At 44.5% G+C, this 17960-nt stretch overlaps 1 protein-coding gene across 2 annotated transcripts in view; it reads left to right on the top strand.

The window, feature by feature from the left end:
• Nucleotides 1-17960, top strand: part of TET3 (tet methylcytosine dioxygenase 3) — a 240659-nt gene that overhangs the window by 201654 nt on the left and 21045 nt on the right. For both annotated transcript variants that reach the window (XM_029604150.1, XM_029604151.1), the window contains exons 6-11: nt 3448-3541; nt 4687-4895; nt 5262-5412; nt 11043-11132; nt 11866-12003; nt 14375-14711. In XM_029604150.1, the coding sequence (XP_029460010.1) occupies nt 3448-3541; nt 4687-4895; nt 5262-5412; nt 11043-11132; nt 11866-12003; nt 14375-14711 (1019 nt within the window). The remainder of the gene's footprint in view (nt 1-3447; nt 3542-4686; nt 4896-5261; nt 5413-11042; nt 11133-11865; nt 12004-14374; nt 14712-17960) is intronic.

Genomic DNA, 17960 nt, shown 5'->3' on the forward strand with positions numbered 1-17960 from the left:
GCGACCCCCTCATTTAAACATTCGGTCGCGCGCCCAGGAGAGGTGGCTGGGCGCGCGTTAGGAAAGCTGACGCTCAACACTGGGCGCTGTTTTCCGTGCTGGTTTATTGCATCGGCCTTTGTGTGTGCTGGCAACTGAAGGTTTCCGGAAGAGAGGGACCAAATACTGCAAATACATGAAGCTGTGGTTTACATTCCAACCTCTCCAAAGTACTTTATTGTAGTTTTTATGTTCCCCTTGATGAGCAAATCCATCCTAGGTGGAGTGTCTAAACGTGTGCATGACAGTACAAGAATGCTGTTTAACTCAGGGGTAGAAAAAAAAAAAGTCTAGGGAACTAGCCAAAGTATTAGGAAACATATTTTAGACACATTGACTCTATAACACTTTTAGTGTAAAATAGACACACCCTTTAGACTGTTTGTTTTAAGTTCTACACTGCTGAGCCAAAATACCAGTTAGACAGGTAAAAAAAAGCTGCTTGTTTGTTAAAACGGCTGCAGAGAAAGAAGATCCTATAGAAAACTGTATTACTGTCAACCAAGGACCCCAGATCTGCCCTGTTAACTCCGGCCCATCCCTGAGAGTTGCATTTAAAGGGCCAGCAGAAGGCCTAGTGACAGTAAGCTATATAAAGCATCATTATTCAGGTGGTATTTGTCAAGGTGTGTGGTTCATTTTACATACTAAATGTATCACATCAACTCTGATGTAAAAAGCTGATTATGTTTTTTAAGCCACCGGGGGAATGCTGTATAATTTCACCCTCTTCCCAGCAGGCTGCGCCCGTCTCTCTGTGGAGACACACTGAGCAGGAGGGCTCTGGTGACGAATGGCAGCGTGAGCATCTGTGCTTTCCAGAGTCTGAACCAGCCATCACAGATGTTCTGCCCTTGTGTTGTGGTTTTAATAAAAATGTTGAGTTTTAAACTGAAGGTCTTCTTGCTGAGCTCATTCCTTGAGGCCTTCCAGCCTGAAGACCAGCGGTGGTCTAGTTTACCTGGCATAGGTTTTAGGAGAAAGTGGCATAGAGGGAGAGAACAGGCGACCCTGCCACTCACTTTCCAATGGTATCATTACCTTGAAGAACATAAAATGTGCCATGTTGGGTCAGACTAAAGGTCTATCGTAAGAACATAACATAAAAAGTGCCATTCTGAATCAGACAAAAGGTTCATTAAACCCAGCAGTGGACAGTCTGGGTCAGGGGAGGGCAACTCCTGTCCTCTAGAGTCACAAACCAGCCTGGTCTTTGGGATATCCACAGTGAATATGCATTGCTTTCATTGCTTGCAAATCTATCACTTGCATACTCCTTGCAGGTATCCTGAAAGCCCAAATGGCTGGGGGTCCTCCATGCCTGCTTTGGGAACCATTACCCTAGTCTTGGTTCTGCTTGAAAGGTTAAACAACCACTCCTTATTTACCTGTTCCATTCATGATTATGATTTTATAAACCTCTATCATATCCCCTCGCAGAAGAACTGTTTCGCCTTCCCTCTGTGTTTGTTACATAAGTTAGGTCATAAACAAGCAGCTTACTCCCAGGAAGTCAGGTTTTCCAGATATCCCTAATGAAGGTGTGGGGTGATAGATATGCATGCACTGCCCCTCCATTGTGTGCAAATGCATATCACGCGTATTCATTAGGTATAGCCTGTAAACCCGACTAGGGCAGAGGTGGGCACTTTTATCTTGTCCACTTGCAGAGCTGCCAAGTTGCTCAGCTCTAGGAAGGGAACATTTTGGACAGTTCTAGCTTTGAATTTACATCCTAAAGCAGGGTGCTATGTGTAGTCCCTGATTTTACCCATTGAAATTAGTGCTGCATAGTGCATCAGAAAGGGGTTTTGTCGGAAACACAGGACTGGCCGAAAATCATCCTCCTGGAGCTGGATAACTTATGCTCTAGCTCAGAGGCCATTTACGCCAATGTCAGCAGGGTAGTCCAGCTGCCATGCATATATCTCTTGTGTCTTAAAACACACAACACTGGGCCTTTGCCGCCACAGAGCTACAGCATTGTTGTTCTTTCCCTTGCTACCTGCTCACTTCCTCTTCCAAGGAAATAATACCTTACCTGCCTCTGGGCTAGATGGTTCTCAAGAACAAGGTTGAGTTAGAAGGTTACTAGGTCTTGTGTGCTGTTATCAGTCTGCTGGAAGAATCTGGCACAGACGTAGGCAACTGCAGTCCTGGATTGTCACCAATGGAACTGGTTTTCAGGACATCCACAATGAAAATGCATGCAAGAGATCTGCATACAGTGGAGGCAGTGCATGCAAATATACCACAGGCATATGCATTGTGGATATCCTGAAAACCAGACCTGTTTGAGGTACTCCAGGACCAAAGTTACCTATCCCTGCACTAGCACAAAGTAGTCGTCCCTGCCCCTAGTGTAAACTAGCGCTGAGCACAGAATGAGAGACTGTGGAATGTTCAGTCAGAGTGTGTTCAAGCACACACTCACATCACCAAAATATCTGGGTATAGCAAATGGCATCAAACAAGCATGGAACCTTGCCTCAGTTTCATACCTAAGGTACCCACATACCAATCATCTTTTTCCAGTCACAAAGACTCCACTTTATTAGAAGCTCAAAGTGCAAAGGTATTCCACACAGTATTCAGGGAGAAATTTCAAAATTGTAAAGCCCAACAATGGGAAAAATGTTACAAAAAGCCAAATGCAATCCAAGTGCTTAGTATCAATGCTTTCTTCCTTTTGTTATCCATTGTAACTCCCATATGCTTATTTACTGCCAACGGGTCCCGACAGTGCTGTTTCCATCAACTGCTTCGGGACCTGTGTAATAGGAACTGTTTGTGTTAATACTTTTCTTTGCACTGAGTTTCTAATAAAGCGGAGTCGTTGTGACTGGCAAATGTTGATTGGTATGTGGATACCTTAGGTATGAAACTGAGCCAAGGTTCCATGCCATTTGCTGTTCCCAGATATTTTGGTGATGTGAGTGTGTGCTTGAATTGTTTTTGTTATTTTGGTGATGTGAGTGTGTGCTTGAATTGTTTTTGCTCTCCACTGTTTTTTTGTGGGTTTGATTGTTTCTGGGTTATTTCTTATTCCTTTTTACTATTTGAATGTTCAGTCAGGCCAGCCTTTACCCCTTCATGCTTTATAGCAGTATTTCCCAACCCTCTTCTCGGAGGCCCACCTAGCCAGTCAGGTTTCCAGAAGATCTGTAATAAATATGCATGAGATAGATTTGCATGCCTGGCATCTCCAGTGTATGCAAATCTGTCACATGCATATTCATTATGGATATCCTGAAAAACCAGACTGGTTGGGAAACACTGCTTTATAGTGAATGCATGCCTTATGGCATTGCCATGCCAAATAATACACCAGAGAAAATGCCCTTGCTGTGCCTTAGAGATTTCAGTTCTGCACATGTGTCTTTGACACGTACGCATGTTCTTTACTAGGTACGGAGAGAAGGGGAAAGCAATCAGAATTGAGAAGGTAATTTACACAGGGAAGGAAGGCAAAAGCTCCCGTGGCTGTCCTATTGCTAAGTGGGTAAGTACCATCTCTGGAGCACTGTGTGGTTTGAGCGGGGTTCTTAGCTCTTCCAGATATGAAGGGAAAATACAGAATTGATGTATCCATTTGATCTGTACTTATTTAACACAAACAACTGAAAATGGGATGTGGATGAGCGTAGCAGAAGAAAGTGACTGAGGAATAGTACACCTGACTGAGAAGACCTCTTCCACACAAAGGGGAATGGACAGTATTACAATCGTGGCTTTTCTGCTGCAGCCCAGAAAAGTGGTTTGGGCTGAAGACACATGGAGGAGTGCAAAGATGAGAAGAGGTCGGTGAATGACAGCAGGCTGGCACACACACACACACACACACAATGAAAGCTGTAGAGAAAATGCACAAGAAGATGCAAGCCTATGGGTTTAGATTACATCTGCACTAGTTTGTGCACATAATTTTGATCACTCAGAGAGCCACAGGCACATTCTTTGTTTCCTGAAAGACCGCAGACATGAGCGGTCCTCTCTGATGGACCACAGGTATTGAGTTCCTTCCCTGACAGACAACAGACACAGATCATGCTCCCTGATGGACCATAGGCCCAGGCGGCACACTCTGATGGACAATAGATGTTCCAGAGCATCATCTCTGGTAATCACAGGGTTGCAAGATGTCTACATTTAGAAGCTGGTGGGTATCATCTGTTCAACTTTTTGGATCTGGACTGGTAGCTTATTTCTTTTCCTTTCTAAACCTTTCAGCTTTCACGGTGTCACACTGCAGAATACAACTGTTTCCTGAGTGAATACATTCAATAAGCACAGTGCATTTATTCTCTTTACGTGATACTTGTAAATGTCTGGAGCTGTTCTTTTGCCTTGTGTCTTTAACCCCCAAGAAGCTTTGGATCCTGACACCCTCTTATCATTTCTAATTTTTATATAGCTCTGACAGTGTGCACAACTCTGTACAACATAAGCTAAGCTGAGATGGAATATGTAACTTTAGATATAGATAGCTATCATAGTCCAGGGAAGTCCCTTCCCCAGATATCTTAGACTTCTAACTTTTGTTTTGAAAATGCCCTTGGCCTTTTGAAGTTTCTCTGTTTTTTTAATTTTAAACAAGAATCTTGTTGTCTCACTGCCCAAGTTTCCTGATGGGTTTTTGTCTTGCAGGTGATCAGAAGACACAGTCTGGAGGAGAAGCTGCTGTGCTTGGTGCGTCATCGGTCTGGCCACCACTGTGAGAACGCCGTGATCATCATCTTGATAATGGCCTGGGAGGGGATTCCCCGTTCCCTGGGTGACACTCTGTACCAGGAGCTCACTGACACCATCACCAAGCATGGGAACCCCACCACCCGCAGATGTGGCCTGAACGATGAGTAAGTCCTGCCTTTATCTCTTGCCTGGCTTAGTGGAGTTTTGAGGTGAATTCAGGGCTTGGCCATTGCCCACCCTTGTAATGCACTACTTACCGTTCTGTTCTTGGACGCGGACATTCCTGCACCTCTCTGATCGTGCTCTGTTGTGCACATGCTTTTAGTGATTTTGTGACAGATAAACGATCAGCTTAAATGATGCCTAATTTTTTTTCCACTTGGCAGCATAGCCATGAAAGACATGGCTTCCAGAATTTAGCGAGGTTAATTTATTGACTTGTTTGGTTTTTAAGTTCGGTAAAATGTCTCTCAGTGGGCCTGACCTCTGCCAGATTTTGTTGGTAACGTGTAAGGGTTTTTATATTGCAGCCGCACGTGTGCATGTCAGGGCAAAGACCCCATCACTTGTGGTGCCTCATTCTCCTTTGGCTGCTCCTGGAGTATGTATTTCAATGGCTGCAAATACGCCCGAAGCAAAACCCCGCGCAAGTTCCGGTTAGTGGGGGACAATCCCAAGGAGGTGAGTGAGACTCTTGCTGTGTTAGGGATGCTGGTCACAGGAGGGGCAGGGGAAACCCCGAAAAGATAAGGCTTGCTGCTTTTTACTTATTTGTCATTATTTCCTGAGGAACGGACCTTGGTAGGCTCAAAATCCGGTGCCTTTAAATATTTGTTAGAATTACCTCTGTGTAATTATTTTTTATGGCAGGGCTAGGCAACTCCGGTCCCGGAGTACCACAAATAGGGCTTTTTTCCGGACCATCCCCAATGAATATGCATGAGATATAGTTGCATGTAATAGAGGTAGTGCATGCATTTTCATTGAGGATATCCTGAAGAACAGACCTGTTTGTGGCACTCCAGGACTGGAGTTCCCTACCCCAGTTTCATAGTTTTCTTTTAACTAATTTTATCATTGCCATATACTTCGTTATGGGATCAATTTTCAAAGGGCTAGGTGTCTAACTTACTGCCTGATTCACTAAGGCTTTTCTCCCATTCTGCGTCTATGGGAAAATACCTTGATGAATCCGGCCCTTAGGGAGCTAGGGGCATAAATTAGTCCCTTTTGAAAATTAGGTCCAAGCGCCTAAATTTAGGAGTCTAAAAAGTGGGTGGCTACAGTGGAAAAAAAAGTTAAGTGCTTGGCATTGGTTTTCAGCATTGGCTCTTAACTTAGGCTACTAAATCTAGACGAATGAATTTGGATCTGGATTTAAAATTGAGTTGCTCTCTGTTGCCAGATCCTAGCTCAAGGCGAGTTACAGGTCAGGCACTGTAATTATTTGCAGTTACTTTTGGATACTAATTTAGGAACTGAGCATTGTTTTGAAATTTAGCCCCCAAACGTTGCTTTTCTTTTAACCTTTGCCTCTTGACAATTTGATTTCATTAATAAGTTATTGCCTTTTTATTTGATCTTTTCCCAGTCCCCCCCCCCCCCCCAGACATCTGGAGGGCTGCTTCCTCCGAGGAGATTGCCACGTCCCACTCCTTGGCTGACAGAAGCCCCCAAAGTAGAAGGCGCTGTCTTTTCTCCCTCCCCAGGCCTAAGAGCACCACTTCAATGATGCCCAGGCCCAACCAACCCTGATAGATGGGGGGAAGCGATCTGAACTCATTTCCCTCTTGCAGGGGTCCAGCCCAAGCTGTGGGGAACAGGAGGGTTACATTTTTTAATGGGACACAATGTCAGAACCCATTGGATATGCAAATTGAAACCACAAAGACCTGAAGATAAGAACATAAGAAATTGCCATGCTGGGTCAGACCAAGGGTCCATCAGGCCCAGCATCCTGTTTCCAACAGAGGCCAAACCAGGCCACAAGAACCTGGCAATTACCCAAACACTAAGAAGATCCCATGCTACTGATGCAATTAATAGCAGTGGCTATTCCCTAAGTAAACTTGATTAATAGCCATTAATGGACTTCTCCTCCAAGAACTTATCCAAACCTTTTTTGAACCCAGCTATACTAACTGCACTAACCACATCCTCTGACAACAAATTCCAGAGCTTTATTGTGCATTGAGTGGAAAAGAATTTTCTCTGATTAATACCTGCTAACTTCATGGAATGCCCCCTAGTCCTTCTATTATCCGAAAGAGTAAATAACTGATTCACATTTACCTGTTCTAGACCTCTCATGATTTTAGACTTCGATCATATCCCCCCTCAGCCATCTCTCTTCTCCAAGCTGAACATCCCTATCTTCTTTAGCCTTTCCTCATAGGGGAGCTGTTCCATCCCCTTTATCATTTTGGTCGCCCTTCTCTGTACCTTTTCCAGTGCAACTATATCTTTTTTGAAATGCAGTGACCAGAAATGTACACAGTAGTGATGTTTCTTTTTTTTTTTTTGTGGTTCGGTTTGGGTCTCCCGTGGGTTATTACGTTTTTCCGCATTTCGTTTTTGTTTTTTTTCGTGGTTCCCGAATTTAGCACATACTAACATGAAATACAAATGTTTCCGAAATTTCGGAAACATTTATTTCGTTTTTGAGCGCTCCTGAACCATGAATATACATCTCTAGTACATAGTACTCAAGGTGCAGTCTCACCATGGAGTGATACAGAGGCATGATGGCATTTTACATTTTATTCACCATTCCCTTCCTAATAATTCCTAACATTCTGTTTGCTTTTTTGACGATTTCAATGTATTATCCACCATGATGCCTAGATCTTTTTCCTGGGTGGTAGCTCCTAATATGGAATCTAACATTGTGTAACTACAGCATGGGTTATTTTTCCCTATATGCAACACCTTGTAGTTGTCCACATTAAATTTCATCTGTCATGCAATTTCATCTGTCATGCAAAGTCATCCTGCAATTTATCCCAATCCACTTGTGATTTAACTACTCAGAATAATTTTGTATCATCTGCAAATTTGATTACCTCACTCATTGTATTCCTTTCCAGATCATTTATAAATATATTGAAAAGCACCGGTCCAAGTACAGATTCCTGGGGCACTCCACTGTTTACCCTTTTCTACTGAGAAAATTGACCATTTATTCCTACTCTCTGTTTCTTGTCTTTTAACCAGTTTGTAATCCATGAAAGGACATCGCCTCCTATCCCATGACTTTTCAGTTTTCTTAGAAGCCTCTCATGAGGGACTTTGTCAAACGCCTTTTGAAAATCCAAATACACTACATCTACCGGTTCACCTTCATCCACATGTTTATTAACCCCCTTCCAAAAAATGAAGCAGATTTGTAATGCAAGACTTGCCTTGGGTAAATCCATGCTGACTGTGTTCCATTAAACCATGTCTTTCTATATGCTCTGTGATTTTGATCTTTAGAATAGTTTCCATTATTTTTCCTGTCACTGTAGTCAGGTTCACTGGTCTATAGTTTCCCGGATAGCCCTTAGAGCCCTTTTTAAATATTGGAGTTACATTGGCTACCCTCCAGTCTTCAGGTAAGAACATAAGAACATAAGAAAATGCCATACTGGGTCAGACCAAGGGTCCATCAAGCCCAGCATCCTGTTTCCAACAGTGGCCAATCCAGGCCATAAGAACCTGGCAAGTACCCAAAAACTAAGTCTATTCCATGTTACTATTGCTAATGGCAGTGGCTATTCTCTAAGTGAACTTAATAGCAGGTAATGGACTTCTCCTCCAAGAACTTATCCAATCCTTTTTTAAACACAGCTATACTAACTGCACTAACCACATCCTCTGGCAACAAATTCCAGAGTTTAATTGTGCGTTGAGTAAAAAAGAAAAAAAGAACTTTCTCCGATTAGTTTTAAATGTGCCCCATGCTAACTTCATGGAGTGCCCCCTCGTCTTTCTATTATCCGAAAGAGTAAATAACCGATTCACATCTATCCGTTCTAGATCTCTCATGATTTTAAACACCTCTATCATATCCCCCCTCAGTAGTCTCTTCTCTAAGCTGAAAAGTCCTAACCTCTTTAGTCTTTCCTCATAGGGGAGTTGTTCCATTCCCCTTATCATTTTGGTAGCCCTTCTCTGTACCTTCTCCATCGCAATTATATCTTTTTTGAGATGCGGTGACCAGAATTGTACACAGTATTCAAGGTGCAGTCTCACCATGGAGTGATACAGAGGCATTATGACATTTTCCGTTTTATTCACCATTCCCTTTCTAATAATTCCCAACATTCTGTTTGCTTTTTTGACTGCCGCAGCACACTGTACCGACGATTTCAATGTGTTATCCACTATGACACCTAGATCTCTTTCTTGGGTTGTAGCACCTAATATGGAACCCAACATTGTGTAATTATAGCATGGGTTATTTTTCCCTATATGCATCACCTTGCATTTATCCACATTAAATTTCATCTGCCATTTGGATGCCCAATTTTCCAGTCTCACAAGGTCTTCCTGCAATTTATCACAATCTGCTTGTGATTTAACTACTCTGAACAATTTTATGTCATCTGCAAATTTGATTATCTCACTCGTCGTATTTCTTTCCAGATCATTTATAAATATATTGAAAAGTAAGGGTCCTAATACAGATCCCTGAGGCACTCCACTGTCCACTCCCTTCCACTGAGAAAATTGCACATTTAATCCTACTCTCTGTTTCCTGGATGATTTTAATGATAGGTTACAAATTTTTACTAATAGATCTGAAATTTCATTTTTTAATTCCTTCAGAACCCTGGGGTGTATACCATCCGGTCTAGGTGATTTGCCACTCTTTAGTTTGTCAATCTGGCCTACTACATCTTCCAGGTTCACAGTGATTTGGTTCAGTTCGTCTGACTCATCACCCTTGAAAACCATTTCAGGAACTGGTATCTCCCCAACATCCTCATTAGTAAACACAGAAGCACAGTAGTTACCCTAGATCCAGCTCCGCGGGAGGGGCCTATCCTCTTCTTTTGGGGTAGTTATCACGCTGATGTAAGACTGTAATAAATTGACAGAGGCTTTTCCCATTTTATCAACTGACAACATCCCTCCCTTTAAGAGTAAACCATGGGCCAGTGGCAGCAAAATGCTGTACTGTGTGAGAAACCCATTCTGGCTCCCGGTCTGTTTCTGCTCTTGTGTTGGGAGAGGGGAGAGGGTTTGCTGTGGAGGAGGCCAACAGAGGCCCTGGTGGGGAGAGACTGTTTGGACATGTTTAACAGAACCATGGGATATATTTGGAGAGGGCCACATCCTGTCACTTCAGTGGCACATTACTACTGAAAAAAGTTTCTTTAATAATTAGCTGTTAGGTCAAATCATATTGCCAGCATTTCTACTTTTTTTTTTTTTATTTGTGACTTGCTGCTGGGGAGAAAATATATGTTTGAAATTCTTGGAAAAGCCTCTTACATAGGTCCTCCCACCAGTTTTAAATTAAGGGTGCTGCTGTGCTGATCGCTGTGAGTCTGAGCTAGTAGCTACCCTGGCGCACGAAATGCATGGGTGCAGCATGCATTGCCCGAAGAGTGGCCCCAGGGAACAGTGCATGTATTGTGTTGCAAACGAATAAAAGCATAAGAAATACCATTTGTTTGGACAGAATAAAAAGGATACTTAGGAATAAGACCCTCAGAGAGAAAATGAAAGTCGAGAGGCAAGTTAATGCTTTCAGCACTTGATGTGGGTAGTACTGCGGATTTAAAGGGAGGAAAAATCAAAGGCATTAGATGGATAAACGATCTTTCATACTAAGCTGTAATGAAGTTTAGCTTTGAAAGAAATTGTTGTAAAGCAGCTCAGTAGGCACTGGCAGTCTTGAAAAATATCACAGATTAGCGCTGGAAGAGACCTCAGGAGAGTCACTTTGTCCAAGCAGGCTGCACTGTACCTGTTTCATTCCAGCTTTTAACTGCTTTCTAAAACCTGCAGTGACAGAGATTCCTGTGACAGGAACCAAGGCAGGTCCGGGATCCGGTTTCAGTGATAACAGAAAGCCCCAGGAGCCTCTGCCCCATATAGCGAGCGCTGTGGCTCTGTCGCGGCAGCTGGGCAGTAGAGTGAGCTGACCAGGAAGTGCCAGGGTGAGGAACGGGGTGAAGGTCTCAGTTCAGACCGGAAGTAACAGACCGTGCTCGGGGGTGGGATACACAGAAGGGAACAAAGAAAAGAAAATGAAAAAAAGTAATGTCTGCTTCAGGGAGGTCCGGGCGTAATGAAGACTGTTGACTTTTCTCTTTCAATAGGAAGAGGTGCTCAGAAATAGCTTTCAGGACCTGGCCACCGAGGTTGCTCCATTGTACAAAAGGCTGGCACCCCAGGCTTATCATAATCAGGTAATGAGAGAGTGACACAGGCACCTCCCCCACCCATCCCCACCCCCATGCCTCTGCTTTCTACTGTGATCTCTTCCAAGCTTATTGAATGGCTTGGGGTGGGGGCTCGGGGAGGTTCTCCGTGCTGAAGGAAGGTGAGGAGCACTGGAAAAATGACTCTAGTGTTATATAATGCAAGTCAGGAGGAATCGTCCCCCCCCCTCAGTTGGATGCTGAAGTTTCTGATCTGTACCGATGACTTAGGTACAGGCAGGAGCCCAAAAAAAAAGGGTCACTTGTTTTGTGTAGAAAGAAAGAGTAAAATCACGGTGTGCTCGCAGAAGAGCTCGCTGGGATGCGTGTCGTTGCTGGTTAGTTGCCCTTCTGGGGTGGTTGAAGACATGAGGCTGACCACAGCACACACAATGTGTGTCGATAGCCACCTGCAATGCATGCATACCCTGCTTGGTTTGGCTAGGGGACCTTCATTTCCAGATTTTATTTTGTTTTTCCCAGGAATTTGTCAGTGTTTATTATAATGAACAAAAACAGGAGATCTTCAATGGAATAAAATGTCACTTTCCCCCCCCCCCCCCACTGATTATTCTCCCATTTTTGTTCGTTATAATAAATACCGATAACTTCCAGAGAAAAGTAAAATAGAAACTGAAAAGGAAGGTTCCCTAGTTCTGAGCTGTCCACTGGTCACCTCCATCGCCGTGAGCTGACTCTCTGCCATGTCCTGTTGCTGCAGGTCAGGAATGAGGACACCGCAATAGACTGTCGGCTTGGCCTGAAAGAGGGTCGCCCGTTCTCTGGAGTGACGGCTTGCATGGATTTCTGTGCGCATGCTCACAAAGACCAGCACAATCTCTACAATGGATGCACCGTGGTAAGCAACAAAGAAGCTGTTGGAGTTCTTTGGGAGAAGTTCACTCATGAATCTTTTGCTAGCATGGCCACATTTTGAAACCACCGCAAAATTTAAAAAAAAAACAAAAAAAAAAAACAGGAGTGCAATCAGTGGGTCAGATTTTCAGTTCTCGATTCTGAGATCGCAACTTCCTTAATTTTTATGGGGCATGATTTGATCCTGTTTGAACCTGTTCTGAGTGTTCCTCTTCAGAATATTTCCCATGTGTCCTGGGATGGGCTTTAGGTCAGATGGCTAAGCTTACTGGTTTTTTTCTGGTTTCTGTGCTAGCATGTGTGCATTTATAATAAGAGTCTTTTTGCAAGTGGTCAAGGCAGTGCAGTACAAAGCTCAGGATGATTCTTCAGAGCTGCAGAGTGACCCAGTTTCTGGAGGGAGACTTTTGATCATTCCTGAATTTTCACCATCGCAGCCCAGTGCAGTGTGGGATTTGTGGTCCCTGCTTCTTCCATTTGATGTCAGTACAGGTACCAAAAGGGCTGGCCTGGTGACTCGGTAGCACTTCCACTGACTGGGTTGGCTGGGGCTGGGGATAACTGTGAAGGTAGCAATCATAGCCCTTGATGGTGGGGAGAGAATCATAATCATTGCACAGTGGTGACACCTAGTGGCTGAATTTAGAATTTACAATTGTAGGCTTCTGGAAGGAGAGAGCGGTGTAAGGCCCTCAGCAGCATTGCCTAAAGTAAGTTGGGAGGCAATATAAAACAGGGGAGAAAAATCCCTGAGTAGTGGTGAATGAAGGCTCATGGCATCAGATCCCAACTCTGGTTCCAACTGAGCTAACGTAGCAAGAGAAAGTTGCTGGCCCCCACCCGAGAAACTACCGGTAACAAACGGCATCAAATATGGGGAAAGGAGGGTGTCAGAGATCAGGACTCGCCTAAAGAACACCCAACGAGGGTCTGTGATACACTCAACAGGGACACAACTGGGCCGCGAAACTATTCACAAATGGGTTTGTCTATGCTGAATCCCCATAATACGTTAATGGCAAGTTCTGATTTCATTTGTAAGCTATGCTAATGCCTCTGCTCATATAAACTTATTGTAATGCACCTTGAGACCAGCTTTGGGAAAAGGCAGAATTTCAGATGTTCCCAAATAAATAAATAAATGGCGCTTCCCTCCAGAGGCCGGGTGACTTGGCAACTCTCCTTCTGAGACGTTGTCCGGGCTGATCCGGGGACTCCGTGGCAGGGAGCTCTGCCATGCAGAAGGCCCCCTGGGTCTCGGCTGAGGCTGGGGACACCACAGAGACGGCGCTCACAGCCCCCATTGAGGGAGTTGTTGCTGTTGCTCAAGGACAGCACCTAGTGGCAGGATTCAGGGTCCATGATTGCAGGGCTCTAGAAGAAGCCCTAGAGCGCTGCTGCAATAACCAGATTAGGTATTGGAGGAGGGGGACTTGGAATATAAAATAAGGGGAAAATCCAAACTGAGGGCACCAGACTCCCAGCCCTGGTTCCAATTAAGCTGGAAAACTGCTGGGTCCAAAAAAAAAAAAAAAAAAGGAAGACATTATCCAGCGATGTCAGTTCGTGAAATAAATCCCTTTATTGATTCATTGGTACTGTGCAGTAATCTGAAAGTCAAGCGACTGTAATATCTGGAGATCTGCTACAAAATGTATTTCTCCTCATTGGCGGATCTCCCCCTTCCTACTCTATCCCAATTTGTAGTCAAAGAAGCAGCAAAATTGGAATTTGAGCAATTAAATGGCGTCGCAGTGTGCTATGGCTCTACTGAAACTCCAGCCGAGTTACACAAACAGTAAAAGAAAAGATTAAAAGTTAAAGTTTAAAACAGTACAAAAGAGAAATTCCATTTTGCAAGACATTTTCCATGATGTGTCTCAGTCTTCTGCTCTAGGCTTCTCTGGGGCATGCATCAAAATCTATTTTAAATTTAGCCCAGTGGTTTTCAGCTCAATTGGAAACTGCCCTAGCTAGGGCTTACTGTGCCATGAACCTGCATTGATAACTGCTACTTGCCTTCTTCCCTCTGTCACCCAGCCACTGCAGTGACTGTTATCAGCAGGGAACCACAGACTGACTCCTTCCAAAACCTGGTGCACATGGCCCCCAGATCCCCACCCACATGCACGTCCTCCCAAAGGAGCTGTGATAAGATCTTGGGAGTACACAGGTCCTGTCTTCAGATGTGCAGGTCTCTGTGTGGTCTTGTACATCCTTTTTGGTTAATTTATTATATGCTCATCACAACCTGCAAAGAATCCAGTATTTACATTCCGACACAGTTTCTGGTGGAGGGGTTTCTTCCCTGGCCACTCTGTACCATAACGGTGAAAGCTGCCTTTTCGCTGCAGGTGTGCACCTTGACAAAAGAAGACAATCGCGTCACTGGGCAGATCCCAGACGACGAGCAGTTGCACGTGCTGCCGCTGTACAAAGTTGCCAGCACTGATGAGTTCGGCAGTGAGGAGAACCAGCGCGAGAAGATGAACAATGGGGCAATCCAGGTGCTCACCTCGTTCCCCCGTGAGGTCAGGAAGCTACCAGAGCCAGCAAAGTCCTGCAGGCAGAGGCAGATGGAAGCCAAGAAAGCTGCAGCTGAGAAGAAGAAACTGCAGAAGGAAAAACTGGCTACCCCAGAGAAAATCAAGCAGGAGACAGTGGATATACAGACACTCCAGCAAAATACAGGTAATGGCCCTGGTACGGCAGCTTTCAAGCTAACAGAAATATTGGGAATGATGCAGTTTGCAATTAAAAGAAAAAAAATCATTAAGACCTTCCTTCTGTGCTCTGATATTTATCTCACTCCTTGGGAGTTATTAGAATGTAAAGTTATTAAAAGCCCTATTTCCTTCAGTCCTTCTAACCTTTACAAATTGCAAGTAAATTGGGAGCATTACTGTGCTGCTCTTCATCAGGACCTCATGCAGGTTTCGCATTGACACTCGTAAGGTAAGAATACAGCAAGGGCAGCTGAAGAATGGACTCCGAAAAGGACATTTTTTAATAATATATATATAGGGTCTATGTACATAAAACTTTTAATTCCCCCACCAAAAAAAAAAAAATTAAAAGAGAATTAAAATATATTAGGGCAATGAATATAGGAGACCTAGGAATAAACCCAAAAGAAGAAATAAAGGAGCCAAGATACAGGCACATTGAAGACTCCAGTGAGTGTTGCAGCTTTAAAGCTTGACTTTTTGACTGGCCAAGTGCTCTCAACTTTTAGTATACCTGGGCTGTTGGGTGCAGCTTTTAATACTCATAAGAACCTAATAAGTTGCCAAACAGGGTCAGATCGAGGGTCCATCAAGCCCAGCATCCTGTTTCCAACAGTGGCCAATTCAGGTTACAAGAACTTGGCAAATACTTGTAACCAAAATAGATCTCAAACTACTAATGACAATAATAGCAGTGGATATTCCCTAAGTCAACTTGATTAATAGCAGTTAATGGCCTTCTTCTCCAAGAACTTATCCAAACCTTTTTTAAACCCAGCTACACTAACTGTACTAACACCATATCCTCTGGCAACAAATTCCAGAGCTTAATTGTGCGTTGAGAGAAAAAGAATTTTCTCCGATTAGTTTTAAATGTGCTACATACTAACTTCATGGAATACCCCCTAGTCCTTCTGTTATCTGAAAAAGTAAATAACCAATTCACATTTATCCGTTCTAGACCTGTTATGATTTTATAGACCTCTAACATATCCCCACTTAGCAGTCTCTTCTCCAGTGGAACAGTCCTAACGTCTTTAGCCTTTCCTCATAGGGGAGCTATACCATCCCCTTTATCATTTTGGTTGCCCCTCTCTGTACCTTCTCCAGTGCAACTATATCTTTTTTTAGATGCGCAACCAGAATTGTACACAGTACTCAAGATGCGGTCTCACGATGGAGCAATACAGATGCATTAAGACATTTTCCATTTTATTCACCATTCCCTTTCTAATAATTCCTAACATTCTGTTTGCTTTGTTGACTGCCACAGCACACTGAGCTGACAATTTCAATGTATTATCCACTATGATGCCTAGATCCTTTTCCAGGATGGTAGTTCCTATTATGGAATCTTACATCCTGTAACTACAACAATGGCTATTTTTCCCTATATGCATCACCTTGCACTTGTCCACATTAAATTTCATCTGCCATTTGGATGCCCAATCTTCCAGTCTCGCAAGGTCCTCCTGTAATTTATCACAATCCGCTTGTGATTTAACTACTCTGAATAATTTTGTATCATCTGCAAATTTGATTACCTCACTCATTGTATTCCTTTCCAGATCATTTATAAATATAGTGAAAAGCACTGATCCAAATACAGATCCCTGAGGCACTCCACTGTTTATCTTTTTCCACTGTGAAAATTGACCATTTAATCCTATTCTCTGTTCCTGTCTTTTAACCAGTTTGTAACCCACGAAAGGACATTGCCTCCTATCCCATGACTTTTTAGTTTTCTTAGAAGTCTTTCATGAGGGACTTTGTCAAACGCCTTCTGAAAATCCAAATACACCACATCTACCGGTTCACCTTTATCCACATGTTTTCCTAGCGTGTAGCCAGATGGACTCAGGACCAATGGGTTTTGTGCTCTTCTGCTAGCAGATGGGAGACGGAGTCAGATTTCAAAGCTGACATCACTCTAGATATACCCCTGCAGTAACCTCAGCTCTTCAGTATCTCTCCGTCTCCTAGCAGATGCGGACACTATCCCACACACTAGAATAGTGTTAAGAATTACAGCAAAGAAAAAACAAAATTTACCTTATGGAAGATCTAGCCCTGCTCTCCTGTGGTGATACCTAAGGGTCCCTCCCCCCGTCGAGAATTCCTGAGGTTGATCTCCGGCATCCCTCAGAGGTGTGCCTTGGCCCGGTAGTCGGTTCCCGGCGTGGACTTAGCCCCCAGTGTGGCTGAAAGGCAGTGGGTGCAGAAACGAGCATGGCGGTGAAGGTAATTCCCTCTCCTCCTGCAACTGGAGACCGTCCGACACACGATTGGTATGCGCCGATACCAGGTAAGAAAAAATTTTAAATTCAGGTCTCCGGTCTCCAGAGCTCGGATTGCTGTTCCGAATCCGTCCCCAGCGAGGTTAGAAGGGAGCACCGATCGGGTTGAGCAGCCTTGGTTGGGCTAGGCCCCGATCCGGTGCAAGGGTCCACACACGTAGAGACCCTCGGGGGGGCGCCATCTTACGCAGGAGGGGGGAGTCGTTGGTGCCATCTTCTCTTCTCGACCGGCGGTATACGCGGGGCAGGCCGGATGGCCGATGCGCCTAACTTGCGCATGTCCAATACAAACGCGCGCATATCTGCGCGCACAGCGGCACGCACAACTGAGCACACCCCATGCGCACAACTGAGTGCACCCGGCACGCACAACTGAGCACACCCGGGCACATATCTACACGCAAAGCCACGTTTACAACTGCACGCACGCACGCAAACACATAGAGACAATGGCACCAGCACCCAAGAAGGCCAGAAGGCACTCTCTTTGCACAGCCTGCCACATAAGAGCCATGCAGCTTGAATTGGAGTCCTGCCTGTGTCAACATTGCGAAGAAGCCCAGGGGGAACCAAAGCCTGGCCCCTTACTGTCAAGAGATGATTCCGGAACTACTGACAATAGCTCCCTGGACCTATGCATCTCCGAGATGGCTTCCGCAAAGGAGAGAATCTCTGGGGCCCCTACTCCGACTCCCCTTGGGGTTAACATGGACCCAGGGACCTTCTACTGGTTGGAATTTTTCCAAGGGCTGCAAGCCTTCAGGCGCAATCAGCCCCAGCTGCACCCCAGGCTCAACCCCCGCTGGAAGCACAAGATCCTCCCGGCCCGGTTCGGATGCCTCGAGACATGCCTCGCCTAACCAAGAACTTCCCTAACAGGGACCCAGACACCTCAGATGATGAGTGACTCCCTGGAA

Source organism: Rhinatrema bivittatum, chromosome 5 (genome assembly GCF_901001135.1).
Source record: "Rhinatrema bivittatum chromosome 5, aRhiBiv1.1, whole genome shotgun sequence".
Taxonomy (NCBI): Eukaryota; Metazoa; Chordata; class Amphibia; order Gymnophiona; family Rhinatrematidae; genus Rhinatrema; species Rhinatrema bivittatum.